We start from the raw sequence: 22,873 nt of genomic DNA on the forward strand, positions 1-22,873 counted from the left end.
GCCTTGCGACGGACCGGACACGTGATCAGACCCACAGTGGTCCCCGACGCCCTGACACGGCCGACGCACTGCAGGTCACATACAGATTCGGAGTCGAGGAGTGATTGATCGATCAGCTAAATGCCGGTTGCTGAACGGTCCGGTCCATTGGAATCTACAATCACAATTACAATTACAATTACTTTTTCTATACTTGACCAGACGTTCGGTTTCCCATGAGGAGCACCGCTATCGATAGACCTTCCACATCAAATCACGGCTTGAATCTACCTTACCTACCTTTCAGACGTCGAATGGAGGCCGAGGAAGCGGGCTCATAACCATACCTGGCACCACACCTGCCTGCCTAACCGTTCCTAATACTTTTCCGCTCGCGCTCCTTACGTACCTCCCTCTCTAACGACGACGACGATCCTACATCTTTCTGCGGTCCTCGGTATAGAGTCTCCATCCTGTCGCGCCTAGGCAAAGCCACCTGCCACGACCGAGGCACGACGGCAGCGACAGACACGTCTCTCGTTTCTTTGTTGGTGGTATTGTTGCTGTAGTCGTTGAAACCAAGTCTGATCTGGTCTGGTCTGGTCCAATTGAAACATACAAGCGTCCGGCAAGGGCAAAAGCAAAGGCAAAGGCAATGGCCACAATAACGACGACATCCTCGCCCGACACCTTCCTTCTGGACGCGGCTTCTTCGGCGCTGGTCAATATCTCGTGTTTCGACCTCCTGCTGATCGAGCTCGTCCCGCTGGCTGAGCGCATGGCTCGATCGTTCGAAGCGTCGCTCGATAAACCTGCGCCGGCGCCGTCATCTGCGGCGTCTACCACCTCCGCTCCTACTACCGGGGCGCAGACGACGTCGACGAAACCTCCTTCCTCTGCGTCTGCTGCGCCTCTTCCTCCTACGACGACTACTACCACTTCAACTTCTACCTCTACATCCACCACCACCGCTACGAATGGAACAGCTACACCACTAGGGACGTCGATGGGCGGGGCCTTGACTCTCGCCGCAGATGGATTGCCAGAAACAGATATCTTCAGGGACAGTGTGTACGTGCGCCTGGAAAGATTGGGGTTCCGGGTCGGCGAGGGTCTGAGCGAGCGGTTCTCGCGTGACCGGCCGCGCTTCACGGATCAGTTGGACGTGATCAAGTTCTTGTGCAAGGATCTGTGGACGGTGGTGTTCAAAAAGCAAATCGATAATCTCAAGACAAATCATCGGGTACGTGTTTGCGGCGATGTGAGGTTGACTCACTAGACTCCATCCTCGTGGGTGTCGTGGAGCGACCACGACAATGCCCCCTGATACCCGTTCGGGACAAGTATACTAACTTGTCTACTTGCTTTCCAGGGTGTCTTCGTTCTTACAGATAGCAGATTCAGGCCGTTTTCGAGGATGAGCATGGCTAATCCTGCCGAGGCTGTAGCAAGGGCGCAGCCACATCTCTATTTTCCGTGCGGGATCATTCGAGGTGTCCTGTCGAGCTTGGGCATCAAAGCAACTGTCCAGGCAGAAACGACCGAGCTGCCCGCTGCCACGTTTCAAATCAAGACGCACTCGGCCAAGTGAATAAGACGAGCAATCGCAGGAAATAGTCACAATATGTGGATCGTGAACCCTGGCCACGCAGGTAAAATGCATTCCTCTCAAGACCCTGAGTATTGTGCATGAGGCGTGAAACTACCCTCTAGTCACTTTGCAGAACAGAGCCCAGGAAATATGAAACCGTGTCGAAGGGAAAATCCGCTAATAACGACATGTTCATAATCTGCTCCGGATCTCCATGTCAGTTTCCGTGGTTGCTGTTCTTTCTCTCAAGGCCGGGGAATATGGAGAGCTCCGTGGCAGGCAGGCTCATTCTGGGTCAGAACTCGCTCACGTCCTACCTGCGAATCGAAGTCAGGCGATCGGCACGCAATGAGAGGCGGCTACACCTACTTGGAAGCGCCCTTGACAAAGTTGACACCAGCTTCAATGTTGGTCTTGAGAGCCTTGGTTGCTTCATCCAACAACTTCTTCTCGTAGTCGTTGGCCTTGGAGACGATGTTGATCGCCTTCTCAGCTCCGCCCGGCTAAAAAGAGGTTAGCATGCTTGTTCAAGATAGGAACGGATGGTGGGCAGAGATGGATGGAAAGGGAAGGAAGAAGGTCTTTGGAAGACTTACGCCCAGTTCAACAGGAACGGCAAAGTAATCACAGCCAGTCGCCTTGGCTATAGCATCACCGCCCTCGACGCCAGGCAGATAGACGAATGTTGGCTCGACGATGCCTTTCTCGCCCTTGGCGGCTTTCAAAAGAGCTTCGGCGAATCTGAAACCAGCATATGCCATGGACAGGGTTGCGGAGCCGGCACCATCCTTGGCCTTGACGACCTCGTCACCACCGAACTGCACACGATGAACCAATCCGTCGAGCTTGTCGGCCGGGATGTCGACTGAAGGCTGAGTCTGGCTGAACAGAGGCACGATTGTGTTACCAGAGTGGCCACCGACAACCGGGATGTTGAATTTGCTGGAGTCTTTCTGGTTTAGGAGCTCGGCGACGAAGTTCTCGGCACGGACGACGTCAAGCGTGGTGACACCAAAGAGTCTCTTCGGGTCGAAGACGCCGGCTTCTTTCAGAACTTCAGCGGCGATGGGGACAGTCGAGTTGACAGGATTGGAGATGACCAAGATGAATGCCTTGGGGCAGTATTTGGAGCAGGCAACGATGAGGTCCTTGACGATACCAGCATTGATCTTGAAGAGGTCATCTCTGGTCATACCAGGCTTGCCTTGTGGACAACAAATGTCAGTCAGGGTTCGTGTACTGGCATGTAGATCTTAAGACGTACGTGGGACACCGGCGGGGATGATGACAATGTCTGCACCTGACAAGGCTGCTTTCTTCGCATCTTCAGTCTCTTGCTGCTCTCCCTTGAAGTCACCCTTGGCCGCGACAAAACCCTCAACATGCTGTGCACATTTGTTAGAGTAGATCCGGAAGTCGTTTCGAGCGAGATGGGGGGTAATACCGCTTTCGTGGCAATGTGAGACAGATCGGCCGCGACACCAGGAGAGTTGACCACATCGAACAAGGAAAGTACATCGATGAGAGGGGACATCTTGCAGAGGAGGGACAATGGCTATACAGCACAGGTCAGCAATGGTCTCTTTCTGTTCCGACAACCTGTAACGCGTACCTGGCCAATGCCTCCAGCGGCACCGAGCACAACAGCTTTCACCATCTTGAATGGAAGGTGTGGGGTAAACGGGACTGTGACGAGGAGTTAGAGATAGGCCTTTGTTGTGGGAGGCACAGTTGTCTTTGACCTGAGAGTCGAAGTGAACGCAGACGATAGGAGTACTGTGGTTTTCTGCGAGAGTGAGAGAAATTGGGTTGTTCAAGAAGCAAAGAAGGTCAAACGAGAAAGGTGTCGCGCAGGGAAGATGTGGAGGGAGTCAACAAAAGTGAAAGCGAACAAACGCTCGAATGATATAAAGAGTAAAGGATAGTGACAGTGTGACTTGGTTGCCGGTGGGCGCCCACATCCCCCGCCCGCAGAAAGGGCATTGCTAAACAAAGTGCGCACTCAAATGCTGCCCCGCGTCCTGCTAAAAAGGGACCCTATCGCACTACCACTAGTAAATTCGATTGCCATTCGCCCTCCCCCGACTTATTACGCAGGATCCGCCCTCCTCGGCCAATGCCAGAGTCAGGGATTCTACGGGATGCACGGGCGGGTGCTGGAGTCTCGTTTCTTGTCGAGAGTTGAAAGAGCTACTATTTCCTACAGACGAGAATGGACCGGGTCAGGCTGAGTGCATCATTGGACGAGGAGTCACGATTGATCTGTTTTTGAGGGGTTTCTTCTTGATTGCTCGAGCGATCTGTCCATTCGACTACATGTAGCGCTTCCCATGTGCCTCGGACCGATCTTTCGAGTTCAGATCCGGTCAGCAAAACAGTCGGAAGCCATGCACCTTTCGGAGCTGTCCACTGTATGTCTCGATCCCGCTGGATCAGGCTAGCATCTCATGTCTCGGCACACCGTCTCGGACTTTTTTCGTTCGATTGACATTTGCACCCGTGGTGTCGGATCGTGCGCTGCTCTCGATGCCAGTGCACCACTACAACATGTCTTGGGTCAAGCACTTCAGAAACCCAGCAGCTGCGATCGACACTACATTTAAGCTTCGGTCTTGTGTCCCTTCAAACCACGGGGCTTTCTCTCCGGAGTCTCCTTCTTCGGGCGCTGGGAGAGCTTGATGGCACTGGCACGAGCAACGGCGGCTTTGTTCAGGTCTCCTCGGTAGGAGTTCTTGCCAACAGCGTCTGCGATGTTCTTGTAGAGCCTGGAGAAAAACAAAAAGCACGTTGTCAGCAATCAAGTTTTAACCACCTTCTTCGCAATCCAATGCAATGCAATGCAATGCGTTCCAATCCCACTTGTGAAAGAGACTCACTTTCGGTTCGACACAGTGCTGCCGTAGGCGTGTTCGTTGTATGCCGACGCGGGCTTGTAGGCCTTGCCGGGCTTCTTGGTCTTCAAGGTGACGCCACCCTTCTCGTTCGGCTGGACGGACACAGCCTTGTCGTTGACAAAGCCATCATACTTTCGCGAGTGCTTGTTGACCAGGTTGAATGGGTCGCGAGAGAATTGGACACCGCCGGCCGCGCTGTGCTTGACTAGGTAGGCATTGCTGTTGCCTGCGGACGAAACTCAGTCACTCTTTGCTCCAACAACAGAATGGGATGGCGAGACTTACGGACAACCTCCCAGATGAGGTCGCCGGAGATGTTTGAGCGTTCAGACATGGCGACGGCTTGTTACTGATTGATATGTCGGATTTCGAGGAATTTGTCCGTTCAATGCGATTTCGTGCGCGGTAGTGTGCTAATCTTGGCCTACGGTGGGCTATTGGGATCGAGGTGGCAGTTCTACAATTGAGGTCTGGCATACACTGACAAGGACACCCTATGATCACTGCATCCTACTAAGGTATGTACAAAGATCGAGGATAGTTTGTTATTTCCCCTAATGTCAAGGCTTTCGTTGCAGAGCAATAGATGTTCTGTGGTAGATGATGGAGACCTTCTTCTGGTGGACTTTCCACCACTGAGAAGTCAAGTCATGTGATTCCAGGTATTTCGCTCACTGACAGCGGCAGCCGAAGGCTTCCTTATCCGGTCTCCGCTAGTCTCAAAGGCTGACGACAACCACCAACCTCGCGGCCAGAAGACGAAGACGCGAAACATACCTAGGACCCCATCACGGCAAACTCGTCCTGGTAACCACCGCAATCTCAAGCAACTTGCTTGCAAGCTCCGTATGATGGGCACGACGGACTGAACCTCTTCAAAACAACTCCTCTACTCGACCAAAAGACAGCCCAGCCCTCTGCTCTCGGCACATCCTGTCGTCGCATTATAGGGTCCTGCCCATCCGGCTCGTCCGAATAATATTCTGCTACCGAGTACCTCAGTCATGGGATACCTACTATACTCTGCGTTCTTCGTCTCGATCGTGCTCGGAACAGGTGAGTCACTGGCCTCAATAACCCCTCGTTTCCGGCTGGCCTGTTCCTGACCTGTCATCCACCAGCCCTCTACCTTACCCGCGCGCGATGGACGCCGTATCTCCCTGAACGAGTCCAGGAGGCCCTCAACTTCACATACGCCCGGCTCCCCACCACATTCATGGGAGATGTCGAGTCTGGCTTCACATCAGCCGACTTCGACCTGTCAAGCAACATTATGGAAGGTGACTCACGGGGCGGGCTCGACCAGAAAGCCAAGCGCGACATACAGCGATTGATGAAGGCCCGGAAGATCAACTTCGACGAGGCGAGACGGATTTATATGGAACAGAGATTCAAGAAGAACGGGATTGGCGAGGACGGCATCCCGCGCGATCCGAAGTTTGTTTCTTTTTCTTGACTGGATTGGATTTGGCATGGAAATTCACAACTTGTGGAAGCTTTGGCGCTGGATTCTTCATCGCAAAAAATGCTACGGTCTGGATGTGTGGAACCACTCAGACAGAGTTCTGGACAATGTCAGATCTAATATATCCCACGCCGGTTCGATCCAGTTCTGGTCGCTTGGGCTGGGTATCTTGGTACTTTCGGGCAGTCTCCAGCTTCAGTGCTCACTGTGACTTTAAGGCCGCTCTCTCCTGGCGGCTAATGTCGTATGCATACGGGACATCATTCCTTCAACAGGTCATTTCATGGTTCTGGGGCAACATTGGCCCTATGGCCTGAGAACGACAAATCTAACCTGCTTGCAGACGAAAAAGATTTATATAATGGAGGCTGCAATAGAACGATCAATCAACCTGAGCCCGTGGAGACTTTCGCGCCACTGCCGCATCAACTCGGGTTGGCAATCATCTCATCATGGTATCGGACAATCCGTCCCTGAAAATACCAATTTGGATTCTCTCGACAGCAGGTAGAGACACGATGGCTCTTCTATTGGACTTTTCGTACAAGGATGCTGGCTTGACACCCAGCAGGCCTTCTCGACCCGAACCTTAAGCTAGTAGAGTTCATATCGTCATCCCGGTAGCACCAGTTCGGCGCATGGTATAAACATCGTCTTATAGTATTTACATTATTCCCAGCCTCCAAACGCTTAAGCCGGTACCCCGTTCCAATCTAATCTATGCCACCCACACACCTGGCAGAACGCCCTTCATTAGAAATCGCTGCGCCAGAAAACCGAGGATAACGATCGCCCCCCATGACGGAAGTCTATATGCAATTTCGACCGCATGGAGGGGTTTCGCTCCGTCACTGGCAAATAAAAGCCGCAAGCAAGTGCGCAATAATCAGCCAACCAAATTCATAGGGCCTGCTGTTCTCTGCGCGCTGTTTGCCAGAAGAATGTCGGACAATGCTGTCCTGAAAGCAACTAATAATCATCATCCCACCGTTCCTACTCCAGCTTGCCGAGCTTTGTCTCCTTGTGGAACAGCTCATCGGCAGGCTTGCGATAACTTCCGCCCAAGCGGTCCCACAGCGTCGTAAACTGACCGTAGTTGTAGTTGAACAGCGAGTGGTGGACACTGTGGCAGGCAGCCCCGTTGATTATGGGGGACCTCGCGTAGTACTCTCCGTCATGGATCATGATGGTCCAGATGTTGATGAAGCCGAAGAGCAGGACGTAGGCGTATTTCTGCAGGGGAAACAGGAACGGGTAGAGGTGGTAGGGGATGGACTGGGCAAAGCCGTCGATCGGGTGGAAGGCGTGAGAAGCGTACGGGCTCGGCATGATCCATTTGTGATGTGGTTTGTGGAGGCTCTTGTAGACGAGCGGGTGATGTAGACCGCGGTGGATCCAGTATATGCCGAAGTCGGTGAAGAGAACGAAGAGCGGAAACTGGAGGATGTTGTATAATGGGAAAGGAGCATCGGCGGCGGTGTCGTAGAGCTTGGAATAGCCTCGCACTTCGGCCAGCATGCACAGAGCGGTCAAGAGGGCCATGACAGGCATTGCCCTCTGCGTCTGCATGATCTCCAAGCGTACCTGGTTCTTCAGGAATTTCGGATGCTTGAATGTCTCTTTGTCGAAAATGAAGATGTAGGAAAGCGTGGCGAAAGCGAAATACAGAAGAATCCCGAAAATCCTGAGAGGAATGGTGAGTGAGCGGTCAATTGAACGACTGTTCAGCTATGGTCACTTACCAGACTATGAAGAACAGACTGATAAACTGTCTGTACAGGTTGTCTCTGGGCCAGGCGCTGCTGTAGGTCCACTCGGTAGGCTGCATACTGATATACTTGGACGCGGGTTCATAAACGTAGGTGTACTGGGGGGTCGCGGTCGCGCCCTCTCGCATGCTAGAGAACGTTGATGTGCTTCCATTGTGGGAGTGGTACGGAAGGTATGAGGATGGACTCGCGGGTATTAAGGACGAATAGACGCGGTCTAGCAATAGCGTATCGACAATCTCGAGGACGATGTCCATGGTGGAAGTGTAGGGAGATCCGGCTCTCAATCGCAGTGTATCGTGGACATGGGACTTTTTGTGTTTGCTCGGAGGGACGATGCAGGTTCGGGTTCGGGAGCTGCAGAAGAACCTGTGTTGAGCAGGCAGGCCGGTAGGGGATTGGGGTGAAGGGATACAGTCGGTTTTCCTTCCTGGCCGGAATTGAGCAGGGAAGAAATGATGCGACCGAAGTGAAATAATAATATCGCGTGGAACAGTGGCGTGAAACGGCTTATTGCAGATCCGAAAGGCCCGATAACGGCAGGGAAAATCAACCCTGCACTTCGAGTTCGCAACAGCTGTTGATCGAGGTGGCGGTGGTCTGAGAAGCGACTGTGGATGAGCAGCAAGCTTTGTTATTGGCTTATAGCAGAGATTCCTGAGAGTATCGTATTCTTTCTCCCCGTACAATACCAGACTACAAGAAATCGATCAGATCTTTTCGTTTTGCTCATGCGAACCAACGCCCTGAGCTTCCTGCAGCTTGTTATGTCCGTTTAATCACCGAGACCGAGAAGCGAAAAAGCTTAACCCGGTACCTGGCACGTGACAGTCTTCTACGGTGGCACATACGAGCGAGTGACAGCGCACTCCGCACGTGATTGTGACCTTTCTGCGTAACTCGATTACTTCATGCAGTCAGTGACAGATTCTCATCCGTCGGTCAGGATCGATATAATAATTCTCGACTTCGTGTGTACACCGACTCCCCGAAAATGTCTCCCTGAGCCTTGTTCGTCTGCATGATCCTCGATGTCGGGTATGCCAGATACAGTCGTTCCTCCTCGGTCTCACGATCGCTAAACGCGGTAATCCATCCGGCCCATGACGTCTCAATCCAGTCATGGCCTCTCACCTGCCTCCATTGAGACCATTGCAGGCCTGTCTGCAGGTCTGGTCGCGACCATCATTGTCCACCCACTGGATATCATAAAGACAAGACTTCAAGGTAGCTTACCTGTACCTACGCATCTGCGTGCAGACATTGGCACCGACGGCACTGACAATGGCATCCACCAGTTGACACCTCCACCCATCCTCTTCTCAACTCCTCCCGCTCCGTCCTCCGTGACATTTGGCGAAACGAAGGGCCTACACGATTTGCGGCATTATACCGTGGACTGACTCCAAATCTGGTGGGCAATTCTGCAGGATGGGGGCTGTACTTCTTGTGGTACCGGGAAGCTCAAGATGTGATCCGCACACTTCGGGGATATCAAACAAGTCAACAACTCACATCGGTTGACTACCTGACCGCCTCGGCACTATCTGGCGGACTATCTGCTATACTTACAAATCCAATCTGGGTGGTCAAGACACGTATGCTTTCCACCTCGGCCACACAAACGGGTGCATACCAGGGCATGATTTCGGGTCTCAGTTCGATCTACCGAACAGAAGGCGTTCGTGGGTTCTTCCATGGCATGACACCTTCGCTCATCGGGGTCAGCCACGGCGCGTTGTATTTTGTGGCGTATGAAAAGCTCAAGTTCTGGCGGAGGCAGTCCAGAAAGACTGATCAGCTCACCAACATGGACACTCTGATGACTTCGTCCCTATCAAAGGTATTTGCTGGAGTGATAACCTACCCGCTCCAGGTGGTGCGTGCCCGCTTGCAGACATACAAGCCAGGCGCCACCACGCACGTACGCGGACCTGGCATCGTTGCCTTGGTGAAACAGATCTGGCACAACGAGGGGCTCGTGGGCTATTACAAAGGCCTTCTCCCTAATCTCCTTCGTGTCATTCCCAGCACTTGCGTGACTTTCCTAGTCTACGAGAACGTGAGATGGAGTCTGCCGAGGATATTTGGAGGGCAAGAAGATGACGTTGCGGTCACCAGCACGAGTGTGGCGCCGAAAGCGAACAAAAAGGGCACGATATGAGGCAAAGACAAATGCATGGATTTATGGATCCCCCACTGCAGCGAGACTACAGCTTGAACGTTCCTTGACGACAAAAGTAAATGGCGACCAGAAGCTGCTTGGAGCGTATCATCTATCTCAAAGAACTCCCCCACGACAGTGGGCATTAGTCAGGTAGCTGCCAAGTCTCCTTCAGCTTAGTTCATGGAAGGCAATAACAATGGGATAAATGAAGCAGCTGAAAATCGAGAAGAAGCCTTGTGGCGCTGCAACACGTGTCGTGGGCCACTGTTGACATAAGGCATATATATATAATATATATATATAAGCTCCATGCATGAATAGGGCACCTCGCCTGCCTCATTGGTAAGATCCTCCCTTTCAGAGGAACCTCCTCTGCAGTGACGATTGACGGTCTAAGTCAGCATTGTCTTCATTGCAATTTTTCTTCTCTTATAGTATCAGTGTGATCTAACGGGCGGTGCCGATGAGGCGTTTGTATCGGATGGACTGGTCAAGATGACACAGTATAGATATAATAGGGCATCAGTGGACACTGGCGTACTACTTAGTATCCCTCCCCTTATCTACACATCAGGTACGTAGTACGTAAGTACCTAACATATTCCACAGTCGAGTTGGAGATTTCCGCGGTGCCAGATCTGGAATTGTAGGACGGTTCTGCTTCTGCATGTAAGATAGTACCTCGTGCATAGTAGTACTTCAATTAGGTCGACCAAAATACCTTGAACTCTTTCCTCCCACGTACTTTAAGGCCAGTACTTATCTTACTTACTTAAGTACCTACCTAGGTGAAATTTGACACACGACATGGTTCAACAGGTGTATTTAGGTTGACTTGACGCTTTGAACCCCCTGGATTATGGGCGACTAGTTCGCCTGATGGACCGATGGACCGATGCACAGATACCTAGATAGATACCTAGAGATAGATAGATAGCCAGGCTCCAGGCTCCAGGCTTAACCCGAGGGCGGCACCGACAAAATGCCCACACGCTCGCAGTCCGTTCTCTTGCTTCGGCAAAAAGAAACCATTTCAGAAAAAGAACGGTATCCGTTCGCCCGGGGCTATTGACACACAACGGGGACCGCCCAGAACAGAGACATATGACCTGAATGGGAAGCCTGGACCGGACTCGGAATGATCAGCTTCTTGCTTTTCTCAAGCTCAACTGCTCCTGCCGACTGGTCTCTCAATGAAGTTGATGCCGGTATATCTTGGAGGGACAAAGTAGTCAATGATAGTGTGGCTCATCTTCTTCCAAACCCGCCAGAATCAGCAATAGAGACAAAAGGTAATAAAAATAAAAGGTCGTAGACATTGGTGGCAGAATGTATATGTATAAACGCTCAAAAGGCTCGCTATAATCGCTTTTCGGGACAGAAGAAAGAGAGAAAACCACAGGCTGGTGCTTCATTCACACGAGATATTGGCCTCATGCCGGAATCCATGATCCAATTCGGTTTCAGCTTCCACCCGAGTCGGACTCTCCACTAAGGTGGGAAAGCCGTACAAGTGCTCCTCATAACAGACATGATGAGTATTCCTGCTCGAATCCGAAAACATATAGAAAACATCATCGTGAGCGACAGTCATTGCTGCTCTTTTTCTAGAACAGCACTCGTGGAGGTTGTGGGCAGTGTCCTCCATTTTGTCGACATTTTCAAGGAACACATGACTTTTGCATCCATTCAAGGCCCTGGCTGGAGCTCTGGAGTTGGAGTGAGAGCCCTTGCGAACGATGTCTTCTGGAGATTTCCCATTCGCCCCGCGGATATGCAGTTGTGTGAAAGTGTACTTGACTTTCTGCTGCTTTCCGAGCTCGTCGGACGCTTTTTCAAGGTTGATCAATAGGGACGAGCACTTCGACTTTTCGTCCTTTGCCCCGTCCCTTGATCCCTTTATTGCAGTGCTTATAGAGCTCTTGGAAATACTTCCTCAATTCGGCCTCCTCTGGAGGCGTTTCATCTTGAGCAAATTGTTGGGAAAGTTTTGCCAATGTCTCTTTATGGAATTTGTTCATGTGCGCTTTGAGGTTTCCCAGTTGTGTAAAGACCTTGCCGGCATGACCCTCTTCGACGCCCTTGCAACCGTCCAGGATGCACTCATATTTTCGGCCTCGGGCCCCTGGATCGGAGGAAGACCTCTTGCGATTGGGTCGTTGCCCGACATGTCGCCGCTCATGGGTGCGTAGATTGCCCAACTGCGAGAAGGATTGCCGACATGAGGGGAAAGAACATGTATAAGGCTTCTCGCCAGTATGGGAACGCAGATGGATCTTAAGGTGTGTATGTTGAGAGAAGGACTTTCCGCAGTCTGGGTGAGGGCATGGGTGCTTCTTGGGTTTGCCATTGGAGCTGGTGGGCTGAGGCTGCGGTTGTTGGACGGGCTGCAGCGCTTTCATGAGGGAATCAACCTGGGAGGTGTTCTCTTGAGGAGGCGGCTGCAGCTGTGGGAAGACCGGAGGGGTAGTCCTGCTCGACGACACAATCGAATCAAACTTGGGCCGTTCCGAGAAATCGGAGGAGAAATAGCTCGACGGAGCTTCTGAATAGGTGGACACGCAGTCATCAAAGTTGCCCTTCTCTTCTCCAGCCCAACTCCCTGGCGTCAAGGGATCCAGGCCCGTGAAGTCCTCCCAGGAGGTGAACGCATATTCGGACATGCTGGCAAAGGTATGTGCGCGTTGGAGAGAGGCAGATGTTTGTCCAGGGCTGCTGAGCGTGTCACAATCGTAAATATCGTTGGAAGGAACATTCTGGAGGTAGAAATCTTGTGGGAAGAGTTGGGTGTCCATGCTCGAGGTGAATTTGGATGGTGCAGGGACTGTTGTCGGAACCATCCACTGTCGCAATTGCTGCATGTGCCACTCGATCTGGTTCGCGGTAGGATTGAAAGCCATGCTTCCTCTTTAGTCAAGTGTGCTAGGACCGTCGAACTATCCTTCCCTCCCACGGGAACCCAGTCGGCCTTTGTGTCTTGAAAGAGGAGGGGCTCAGGTCGGACGCTCGTTTGGGGATCCAGGAAGACGAACAACACTGCAAAAGAAGAACAAAAGCTACGTCGAGGTCTGGGACATGACCGAGGTAGGATGGGGATCTTCAGCAAGAGAGGAGGGCGACGTAGAGGTTATGATTGGGCGAAGGGGGAAGATCGTTGGAGATGGAGATGTCTTGGATACAACGTCGACGCAGATATCGGAAGAGCAGAGTACAAGAGGGTGAACCGATTTGCAAACGGGTAGACAAATTCCATCAAGGCAATGAGATCAGCCTCGGGTTTATACCTTTGCATTTCATGGTTGTCTCTCGACAGTCTGATACGGCCAGTCAGTAGTAGACGTGGGCTTGACAAGATGGGACGAGCTGACTAGCCCATATGGTCAGGGTACGATTGATATGCAGGTTGAAGAGATTGCAGACCCCATCCAGAAGCGAGTGCTGTTGGTGTCGTCAAGGCTAAAAACATCGAAAAGAGATGCAGCCTTGCCTGAAGATGTGCTGGAGCATAGGCTCCACCATGCCTCATAACGCCTGTGCTTACCCTGTTAGGAGACGCTCGTGTGACGAGATGAAAAATTTTTCTGGAGGGAAACCGCCCTACTGGCTGTCCCATGTCCCGGTAAGGCTTGAGACGAGTCAGATCATGTCGGGATGGGTAGATGCGAGGGGGGCATGAGAGGTGCATGAAGGAGGGTGGAAGGGGGGTTAGAAGGGGTGCCAGAGCGGAGAGCCGAGTAAGAGTCCGCAAAAAAAGCCAGACCTGACAGGTGGTGGAGCTGGGATTGGCAGATAGCGGCAGCGATCGCAATGATTCCTGCTAGCAAATCCAGAGATTTCAAGTAGCCGGCCCAGGGGGGGAGTGCGTAGTCTGGAGACTTCGAGAGGGCAGGTGAGGAAAAAAATGAATGGCTAATCAGACGGAAATCGAGCACACCTCTCCCTATCGATGCTGGCGCAGCCATAGCGCGTCTCTGACGACGCAAGAGTGGCAGTGGTCGATGAGGATGGGTCTCGTTTGAGCTTCACTGATTGGGGTGCGTCGTAGGCCTCTATTCCTGAACAGGAGAGTCGTTGCATGAACCAACTCGTGGCTTTGCCAGGACCGAGCGAAGGCTTGCGACCCCCGGTATAGTAGAGGACACCCTGGTCGTCGCGTCATGTCATCTCTTCCGCCCGCTCCATCGAAGGTCTGGAGACGAAAGACGAAAGAGCCGAGGGGCCTGCTAGCCGCTGGGGGCTAGGGAGACCCCTTCTACCTACCGCAATGTACGTACTGTAGAGGTGCCCGGCGTGGACATAGGCCTAGGGAGCCGTCAGGTACAAGGTTTTTTCGAGTCCTAAGGATCCCCTGTTTGCTTGTCACCAGTGATAGCGCCGGATTGTTGGTTATCTTGCAGGAGCTGATAAAGATTCAATGTCGTTTCCTATCCTCTCCTTTTCGAATTGTCCATGCACAGTGAAAATTTTTTCTCATGCAGGAGGATAGCAGGCAATGATCACTCCCACTGGAAGTTCAAGTTCTTCTTGACCTTCGTACGGCTGGAAAGGCTGCCTCAGTGAAGATCGACCATATTGAAGGATCGGTCATGGCACATGAAAGGTGTTGGAGGACGTAGTGTCCATGTCCCTCCCTCCAGACGGTAATATTTTCATCCCACGCCCCCGTCTTGCACCCAGGCCAAGTTGGAGAAAGACCCTATGCTTTTTACACAAATAGATCAGTGAAGGAAACGTTCGATCGGAGAAGGATGGTTGGAATAGTGTGCCGGTTTTGGTGGACGAAGAGTCTAATTGAAAATACGAGATGCCTGAATGATGGCGATGTTGATGTGGTGACGCTGATGGATCAACGGGGATTCATTGAGATCTCCGAGGATGTCCAGAATAGTAGTTTGATACCATGGCGACGTGATGCTCGAGAAGGCAACTTGACGTGACCATATGGCTGCTCTGCCTGTCCACCAACAAGCTAGCTACCAGGATAGCAGTAGGATGCAGGATGCAACTGCCTGGAGCATGGTACATACTGTACTGTGGACCAGCTGCGGCTGTGCCCGTCCGGCAGCCTCCGACCGGCAAAGACAAGTCGAAGGAGGGGGGGAAAGGGGGGGGAGGTAACGAACCTGAAGGACGTTAGGCGCGTCCTTCAGGGCAGCCAGCGATATCTATGGGTACCTAGGTACCTACCAACCTAGGCACCCTAGGCACTAGCTGGTACCTAATCCCCCTCGCTACAGCCACCTCCATACCTAGAGGTACCTCGCATCCTGTCGGTACAGCATAACGCCTCATAATATGAGTCTTCATTGAGAGCAGATTCCTGTGTCGAGTAAATTGGGTCCCGGCCCATCGATGTATCCTACGGCCAGGCTCTCCCGTAAGTACCATCAGGCAACTGCTTTGTTGGATCTGTACTAGTAGTAGGTATCTGAAGTGAGGAGCGGTCCGGGTGAGGTACCCCCGAAGTATTCGGGACTTCGCTCGCTTCTAGGTGCGACCCCCGGCAACCTTTCCGCCTGGAAATCCGCCTAAGCCCTGCCTGTCAATCATCAATCCCCCCGGAATCCACCCTCCAGGCTTGAGGCTACAAAGTACACAGTATAGTAGTACGGCAGACATCCTAGGGTTCCCCCACCATGCCCACCATGAAAAAATAACTGCCACCAGAGAAATCTCACTCAGCACCTTGGGTAGCGTCCAACGAACCAACGGTCTAAGGTTTAGTACTCTGACTCCCACGCGACATGCATTGCTACCTAGACAGTATCATCTAGTGAAATCTTCTCTCTGGTAGCCTACACGCTTAGAAGACGACCACTACCCAAATCAAAGGCTAGAGAAATTTTCATCCACCATTGCATGAACTTGATCTCTTGATTTTCAGTTGCATTATTCCTACTGAGCGGCTATTGTATGGAAACTGTATACCTTTTTTTCACGCCTTGCCTTCAAACGTGTCTGTCCTTGTAACAATGCGAAGCAGAAGTAAACACCAGACTCGGGTGACAAACATCCCAAAGAAAAATCTGCTTGTGGTAAGCCAGACCGTCCTCCCCAGGTCACGAGCACAGGAGTTGGAGCGCCCATACACCAACCACATCCATCCAGCTTCCCACTAATGCGAACCTCCCACGCCCCTAAACCAAAATCCCAAGCTTCCAACAGGGTAGCTAGTCAGGACACGAACAGAGAACAAGATCCCTCCTTTGGATCCCAACGTGGCCCATGCAAGGAGAGTGTGTGTATCTGTCCCAAGCCTCAGCGTCTCTCCACTGGGGCTGCCAGAATATCATGGGGGCAGACTGTAAACTGCTGCTGGCCAACATGGCTACTCGAGCCCAAACCCCTCCTGTAGGCATGTCATTTCATCCAATCTCCAACTCACCATTCAGGTTCCTGCTTAATGTGCGGAACACCGCGAGACGGCTCCAGGCGTGGTCTCTAAATGCCTTGGTGCGCACCTCGCCAGGTAGTGTATTGCCAGATGCGGGCCTTCATGTCTCCGGAACCAGTGGCAAACAGGTGACCGGTCGGGCACGGTGCCACCGAGATGACAGAGTTCTTGTGACCCTGGAGCATCATCTGGGCATTGCCGGTGTTCGGATCCCAGAACTGTACGCCACGATCTTTCGACCCAGACATGACCCATTCACCGCCAGGAGTAAGGCAGACCGAGAGCACATAATCCTAAAGAGCTGGGTTAGAGTCCAAGTGCAACACGAAGGAAAGTGGGGGATCTCAGAGGACTTACCTTGTGACCTTCGAAAGTGCGAATGCATTTACCATCCTTGGTGGCACTTGTCGGAATGAGACCGCGTTGGGGTGTAAGCTCCCACATCTTGATAGTCTTGTCCAAGCTACCGCTGACAAGCTCTCGTCCACTGGGCGAGAATGCAACAGAATACACGCTGTCCTTGTGGCCTTGGGGTCCTTCCAGGCGATCGATGAGATATCCGCTCGAGCAATCCCACACACGCACACTCTTATCCAACGACCCGGCAGCAACGTGCCGCCCATCGGGTGACATGGCCACGGTGGTGACGCCATCTTCAATGGACAAAACCATAACCTGCTGGTTCGACTCTATGTCCCACAGACGCACGGTCTTGTCACCGGACCCCGAAGCTATCAATCGGCCGGTGCGAGAGAAGTCCAACGAGTAGATGTCTTGCTCGTGGCCGTCAAACGTGGTGCGAATGCGCTTGCTTTCAATATCCCACACGCGAATCCTCTTGTCCTCCGCACCGGTGGCCAACAGCTTGCCATCGGGCGAGAAGCACACTGAACGGATGTATAGATCTCCATCCTTGTCCTGGACGCTCTCATCCAACAACTCGCACACCTTGCGCCCATCCCGCGCATCAAAGATCTGCGCGCTACGGTTGCAGCCGGTGGCAACGTACTTCCCATCGTTGGAGAAACGGACACAGCAAACCACGGATTCATGAACAAGGTTATGCAGTAGCTGAATATCGAGAACCCGGGGGACGTTGGGGTTGAACACCGCATGCCATTCGCCATTGGGCCCCATTCGCTTCAAGTGGTCTGGGAGATCATCGGGATTGAGGTCGGCCAGGACGTTGCCCACGTTGGGATACTGCCCTTGACCAGGCATCTGGTGGCGAGGTGGCAGTTGCATATCACTTCCTGGGGGCGTTGGGCGAGGAATCTGGGGCGAGGCCCTGGGATCATTCTGATACGGCATTGGCTGGGGCTGGTTGGGATGCTGCTGAGGTGTAGCCGGTCCGGGGCCGCCTCTTGCCGTCATCGTTCGATTCTTGCCTAGTCCGGGTGAGTTCGTGGGAGGCTGTGGCTGTGGCGCGTAACCGTTCAAGGTAGGGCCTTGCTGATACCCAGGAAAGGAGTTGGGCGGTTGAGGTGGGCCTTGAGGCTGTCCCGCGGGCGGAGGAGGCTGTAGAGGGTGCTGCTGCTGCTGGGGAGGCTGCTCTGGAGGAGGTGCAAGTCCTGGCCCGCCCTGACCTTGGTTCGCCATGATTCCACTAAATAGACCACCTTGGCCATGTCCTAAGGACGGAGGTGCCTGCTGCGCAGGACCACCATGTTGTGGAGGGCCGGTGAGGTGGGATTGTACCTGTGGCCCTCCGCGCAACTCCAGTTCATGACGAAGCATTCGGATTTCAGCCTCATAATCTTGTTTCATCTTCAGCTGGTTCTGTTCGAGCTGGTAGACCTTGTTGCGGATCAACTCCATCTCCTGGATCTGTTGGGCCACTTGATTTTCGACCTGTTCGGAGGCGCGACTTTGATTTTCAAATTCGGCTCGCAGGGAGTCCATGATCTCGTTGAGACGGTGGTTCGGCTGCCCGGGAGGAGCGGGTCCCAAATTGGGATTGCCGCGATGTTGGGTGGAATTGAACATGATGAGCGTAGTCGGACGACAACTATCGGCGGCAGGCAAATCTGATGCCCAAGTATGGGCGAAGGGGGGTTTTTGGGGAGGTGCTATGAAGGATGGGACAAGTTGAAGAGAGAGAGGTTGCGACCAGTGCAGGTACCGTTTTCCACGGGCTGGTCGGGCGGGAGCGCGCTAGTGGTAAGGGGAGAAAAAAGGGCACAAGCTCATCTCAAGCCAGGCGAGAGGACCACGGCAGCGGATAGATCAATATCGCGACCAGGACTTGTACTGGCCAGATATCCGCGTGCGTGATAAAATGGAGCCTTTCGGATAGACGATGCGGGCAAAAAGACTGAGAAGAGAAGAGAGAAGAGACAGAAAGAGCTGGCAAGAGGGAGAGCAATATGGGGACCAGGTGGTTGATGGAAAGAGAAAAGGTGTGTCGGTGGAGGCAACAGCAGGAGGGTGACGGTGCAGGCTAAGGCAGGCGCCGGAGAGAGGACAAGGGAGGAGGGTGCGTACCAGATGGAGCCTAACCGGGGACGCCAATCATACCAAAGAGCCACAAAAAACGCAAGCGCGTAGCCGTATATTATTGTGCGGCGGTACGTGCAATGCAGGTGGCTGTAGCAGTAACTGACAACTTGAAGCTGTAGCCGTGGCCGTGGACGTAGCCGCAGGTGCCACACTGCACGCCTCAAACAGGAGGCACCCTGGGCTGCAGCCCCCCAGACAAGCCCAAAAAGAGGAGCTGGCACTAGGGGCCAACGCCCGAAAGATCCGCTTAGCACTGGCAGCCAATGCCACTACCCGGCCTAAGCTTGTACCTGGTAACTCTGTTGGCATAGTTCCCTGATCTTCTACCGAGCGGACGATTGGCGGGGCTGAAGATGGCCACGGCCCACGGGCAGGCGAAAGCCGCCAAAGACGAACCCGTCCGAGAAGTTGCAGCCTTTTGGATCATCTTTGTGGAACCATGATGCGCACCTCAGTAACACGTGAACCCAAAGGTCGAACATCATCGGGCGCCAGCCTCGTACTAGCGAGCAGACTTGTCTAAAGCGCACCGCGCAGCCAGCTCTTACGCATTTAGTCAGTAAGTCATGCAGGCCTGCTTAATGTATAAATATCTACCTGCTATCTAGAGGAGAGCAGGCTTGTGGAATGCAGTGACTGGGGAAGAACACTACGTACTACCTATGTATGTACCTTACTGCGCGCGCCACGTTGTGCGCAAAATGCCACCCCTCCGGCGCCGAACAAGCTTATTTATCGTCTCCAGTGGGCCGTCTAACGATGATTTGACCATAACCTTCCCGCCATCAGATCCGGGTGTTCTGCGCAGCGAGTGACATCCACATCCCAGGCTTCTGCACTCAAAAGGGAAACTACCTCAGGTACTATATTGTTAATGTTGTTCGTACAGAGAGCGCACCTCCGTATCTTCATGCGAATTGTATCTGGTGCCACATCTTGCAAGCTTACCGCGCCAATTACTGCCTATCTACTCTGTGGCTTCCAATCCATTTCGGTACATCAAGGAACAGTGATGATCATGACAATCCAAGCAAGCCATGTCTGGCTCTGTCCGGTCAGACATGATGCAACTGGATTCCCTCCGGCCTACGAGGATCAGGCATGCTTTAGGGGTTCTCGCTCTGTACGGTTCGAAGTTGGGGGTTTATACAGGTCCACCCAGGCATTAAACCACATCAAGGAGAGGGGCGACGAGGTGGCACAAATGATTCCATTTGCAACTCAGGTGTTGGGTCACAGAGTTCACCCGTCATCAAACGGATGCTGTCACCCTCGGATGGTGATAGAGTCAACGGTCGATGGGGGCTGTAGCTGACACCACAGGGCTGTTATACAAGGCTTTGCTGCTCCAGCTGCCGAGATCCAAGCAATTACTGCCGCATGACATTCCACATCCCTCTTCCCACAGCATTATGCCATCTCTTCCAACAGAAGTCTTCTCGCCACGCAAGGCTCGAGTTGGAGTTGCGATTCTTTCCTTCGCGGGATGCGCGTTTGTAGGAGGCATCCATCGGCTCGCTGCGCCCAGTCTTGAGGTCCTATGGTACATGGTATTGTTGCAGGAATTGGCGCTCGCGCCCTAGTTCGCAAACGGAGAGATTAAGCTGGTCTGGGGTCAGTTCTTGCTCCGGAGTCTGCGAGCTGGAAAGAAGGTACCTGATCAAAGCCGGTTTGGGTTCACTTCGAGTATAACCTGCACCAGTAAGCTTGTGGATGGTTGTGTAGAGCACGATCATCGCATACCCAAGTATAAGATCAAGGGAAGATACCCATAGTGGACGACCTCACGGGTGATGTCGATGATCTTGGAGATGCGCTCCTTCGACGCAGATATTAGAAGACTTCGATATTGTTCCGCGCGGTGAAATTTACCTTGGTCTCTTCCGAAAATTGCATCATCTTGAGGATGAAGCGTAGGATCTGGCACCGAGTACAGTATAAGGATGCTCTCGACGGCCTTGGAGATGGATATTGTCGTACTCTGTAGATCGCAGTGACTTGTTTAGGACGAAATAAATCTGGTGTCAGTGATGCAAAAGCTGCTGCCGCCCATTTGATGAACGATCAATGTCACGTGACGAGTTACTCCCGCTAACTCAAACCGGCAAGGCGGCATGATATTCAGACAAGACGCCTTCAAGTCCAACTTCCAAAATATTCTGTACAGGATATTATCCAACGTCTTACACGCAAATTCGCCTCCTACACTGGACAGTGGGTGCGTTATCCTCACAGGATCTGTTCTTGATTCTTCTGTAGCGCCCATAACGTACCAGTCGACATTCATCCAAGATGTCCGGCGCAAGACATTGGGAACAAGACAAAGATTCGACGATATACATCGGCAACCTTGATGAGCGCGTTACGGATGCATTAGTATGGGAACTCTTTCTGCAGGCGGGACGGATTGTCAATGTGCATCTACCAAAAGACCGAGTCACGCAGACTCACCAAGGCTATGGCTTCGTTGAGTTCACCTCCGAGGAGGACGCAGAATATGCCGCTCGAATCATGAACCAAGTCCGACTATACGGCAAGCCGATCCGAGTGAACAAGGCCAGTGCCGATAAACAGAAATCAGTGGAAGTCGGCGCTGAGCTGTTCGTGGGCAATTTGGACCCCATGGTCGACGAGAGGATGCTGTATGAGACGTTCGGCAGATTTGGCACTCTCGTTGCTCCTCCCAAGGTATGTGGCCGTAACCTTCCAGCCTCATGGCTCAAAGACCAAGATTGCTAACTCGGTGGCAGATCGCTCGAGACGAGAATAATCTGTCGAAGGGCTATGGGTTTGTTTCGTTTGCCGACTTCGAATCGTCAGATGACGCTATCGCCAACATGAATGGCCAGTACCTCATGAACAAGGAGGTCACGGTGCAATACGCCTACAAGAAGGACGGCAAAGGCGAACGCCATGGTGACCAGGCCGAGAGAATGCTGGCAGCCCAAGCAAAGGCCCACGGCGTTCAGCCTACCCCTGCGACCATTCCCATGGGCGGCCCAGTGTTTGGAGGCATGCCTCAAACCCCCGCGACCCCGGCCGGGTTTGCACCGCCAGGGGGCAGTTTCCAAGCCGTTCCTCCACCAGCGCAAGCCAGACCCCCTCCTCCGCCGGCCGTACCGCTAGCAGCGCCGCCAATTGGCCTGCCGGCCCGGCCTCCACCGAGTCAGGCTGGCTACGGCGGACCGCCACAAGGCTTCATGCCACCAGGTTTCAATCAGATGCCTGCAGGCTTCCAGCCCCCCAACGGCATGCCCGCTGGGTTCGCTCCTCCTCCTGGCTTTGGTGGCCCGCAAACCGGGGCAATGCCGCCGGCCCAGCCTGTTATGCCACCGGCAGGCTTTTCGGGATATGGCATCCGCAAATAAGCGCGTAGTAGCCATACAAGGCGCAAGGTATCCAGAAGAACAGTCGAGACTTGAAGCCATTTTGGTTTGGTTCTGGACACGGAGCATCGCTCTAACCGTAACAGTCTCGGTCTTGCACTCATGCAACTACTCGCTCGGCGTCCGGAGATGATCCACGCCAGTATCTCAACCACCACCTTGGAATGGCTGAACATCTTCCTCCGAACAATGCAATCGCGCACCTATCGGATTGCCCCGCCTATTTGCAAACCACTACGCATCACAACTCTTACACAAGTGTGCTAGTGTTCCTACATCTGTTGTGGCTCCGCACCCACTGTCACTTCTCGCCCTGCAGGGGCGGAGCGCGAGCAATCCTGATCGACGTCGACTATTCTAGAAAAGACCACGAACCGGCCGACGGGAACCATACCATAGAGAGAGAGAACCTCCACTTCTCCCGGCCGCCCTTGTTAGAGCTATCATAGAGACAACCACAACAAAACCAGACCCAGGCATCCAGTGTGCGAGGGAGCATTTGACTTGAGACCCCACACACGCGCTAAACGCAAAGGACATGCCGGATTACTGGCAACTGAGGCCCGGTTGCGGCACAAATAGCATCACATGGGAGCGGAGTCCTTCGAATTGACCTCCATACGAGCCAGCCTTTCAAGGAGATGAGTTAGCGGAGGCTCTTTGTGCCGCGGGGGATTCGATGGGGCCGTAGTCTGGAGTTCGGATGAGTTGTACAAGATGAATGCCGCC

At 53.0% G+C, this 22,873-nt stretch overlaps 9 protein-coding genes across 9 annotated transcripts; 4 read left to right on the forward strand and 5 right to left on the reverse strand.

The window, feature by feature from the left end:
• Window positions 1–634: 634 nt before the first annotated feature.
• A1O1_08498 (uncharacterized protein) lies at window positions 635–1,570 on the forward strand (the record flags this gene model as incomplete). The annotated part of the gene is made up of 2 exons (XM_007729358.1): window positions 635–1,222; window positions 1,352–1,570. The coding sequence occupies 2 exons, from the start codon at window positions 635–637 to the stop codon at window positions 1,568–1,570; spliced, it is 807 nt and encodes a 268-aa protein (XP_007727548.1).
• A 365-nt stretch (window positions 1,571–1,935) lies between these two features.
• A1O1_08499 (malate dehydrogenase, NAD-dependent) lies at window positions 1,936–3,227 on the reverse strand (the record flags this gene model as incomplete). The annotated part of the gene is made up of 5 exons (XM_007729359.1): window positions 1,936–2,073; window positions 2,167–2,774; window positions 2,835–2,928; window positions 3,015–3,125; window positions 3,183–3,227. 5 exons carry the CDS (start codon window positions 3,225–3,227, stop codon window positions 1,936–1,938), a joined length of 996 nt encoding a protein of 331 aa, XP_007727549.1.
• Window positions 3,228–4,169: 942 nt separating this feature from the next.
• A1O1_08500 (ribosomal protein L28e) lies at window positions 4,170–4,798 on the reverse strand (the record flags this gene model as incomplete). Its single annotated transcript, XM_007729360.1, has 3 exons — window positions 4,170–4,335; window positions 4,447–4,690; window positions 4,750–4,798. The coding sequence occupies 3 exons, from the start codon at window positions 4,796–4,798 to the stop codon at window positions 4,170–4,172; spliced, it is 459 nt and encodes a 152-aa protein (XP_007727550.1).
• Window positions 4,799–5,468: 670 nt separating this feature from the next.
• Window positions 5,469–5,920, forward strand: A1O1_08501 (uncharacterized protein; the record flags this gene model as incomplete). The annotated part of the gene is made up of 2 exons (XM_007729361.1): window positions 5,469–5,520; window positions 5,586–5,920. 2 exons carry the CDS (start codon window positions 5,469–5,471, stop codon window positions 5,918–5,920), a joined length of 387 nt encoding a protein of 128 aa, XP_007727551.1.
• A 1,002-nt stretch (window positions 5,921–6,922) lies between these two features.
• A1O1_08502 (C-5 sterol desaturase) lies at window positions 6,923–7,955 on the reverse strand (the record flags this gene model as incomplete). Its single annotated transcript, XM_007729362.1, has 2 exons — window positions 6,923–7,613; window positions 7,672–7,955. The coding sequence occupies 2 exons, from the start codon at window positions 7,953–7,955 to the stop codon at window positions 6,923–6,925; spliced, it is 975 nt and encodes a 324-aa protein (XP_007727552.1).
• An 846-nt stretch (window positions 7,956–8,801) lies between these two features.
• On the forward strand, window positions 8,802–9,862 carry A1O1_08503 (uncharacterized protein; the record flags this gene model as incomplete). Its single annotated transcript, XM_007729363.1, has 2 exons — window positions 8,802–8,925; window positions 8,997–9,862. 2 exons carry the CDS (start codon window positions 8,802–8,804, stop codon window positions 9,860–9,862), a joined length of 990 nt encoding a protein of 329 aa, XP_007727553.1.
• Window positions 9,863–11,700: 1,838 nt separating this feature from the next.
• A1O1_08504 (uncharacterized protein) lies at window positions 11,701–12,765 on the reverse strand (the record flags this gene model as incomplete). The annotated part of the gene is made up of 1 exon (XM_007729364.1): window positions 11,701–12,765. The coding sequence occupies one exon, from the start codon at window positions 12,763–12,765 to the stop codon at window positions 11,701–11,703; it is 1,065 nt and encodes a 354-aa protein (XP_007727554.1).
• A 3,541-nt stretch (window positions 12,766–16,306) lies between these two features.
• A1O1_08505 (glucose repression regulatory protein TUP1) lies at window positions 16,307–18,245 on the reverse strand (the record flags this gene model as incomplete). Its single annotated transcript, XM_007729365.1, has 2 exons — window positions 16,307–16,552; window positions 16,617–18,245. 2 exons carry the CDS (start codon window positions 18,243–18,245, stop codon window positions 16,307–16,309), a joined length of 1,875 nt encoding a protein of 624 aa, XP_007727555.1.
• A 2,805-nt stretch (window positions 18,246–21,050) lies between these two features.
• Window positions 21,051–22,126, forward strand: A1O1_08506 (uncharacterized protein; the record flags this gene model as incomplete). The annotated part of the gene is made up of 2 exons (XM_007729366.1): window positions 21,051–21,446; window positions 21,509–22,126. The coding sequence occupies 2 exons, from the start codon at window positions 21,051–21,053 to the stop codon at window positions 22,124–22,126; spliced, it is 1,014 nt and encodes a 337-aa protein (XP_007727556.1).
• Between the last annotated feature and the right edge of the window lie 747 nt (window positions 22,127–22,873).

This window comes from Capronia coronata (genome assembly GCF_000585585.1).
Source record: "Capronia coronata CBS 617.96 chromosome Unknown acBCG-supercont1.8, whole genome shotgun sequence".
Classification (NCBI taxonomy): domain Eukaryota; kingdom Fungi; phylum Ascomycota; class Eurotiomycetes; order Chaetothyriales; family Herpotrichiellaceae; genus Capronia; species Capronia coronata.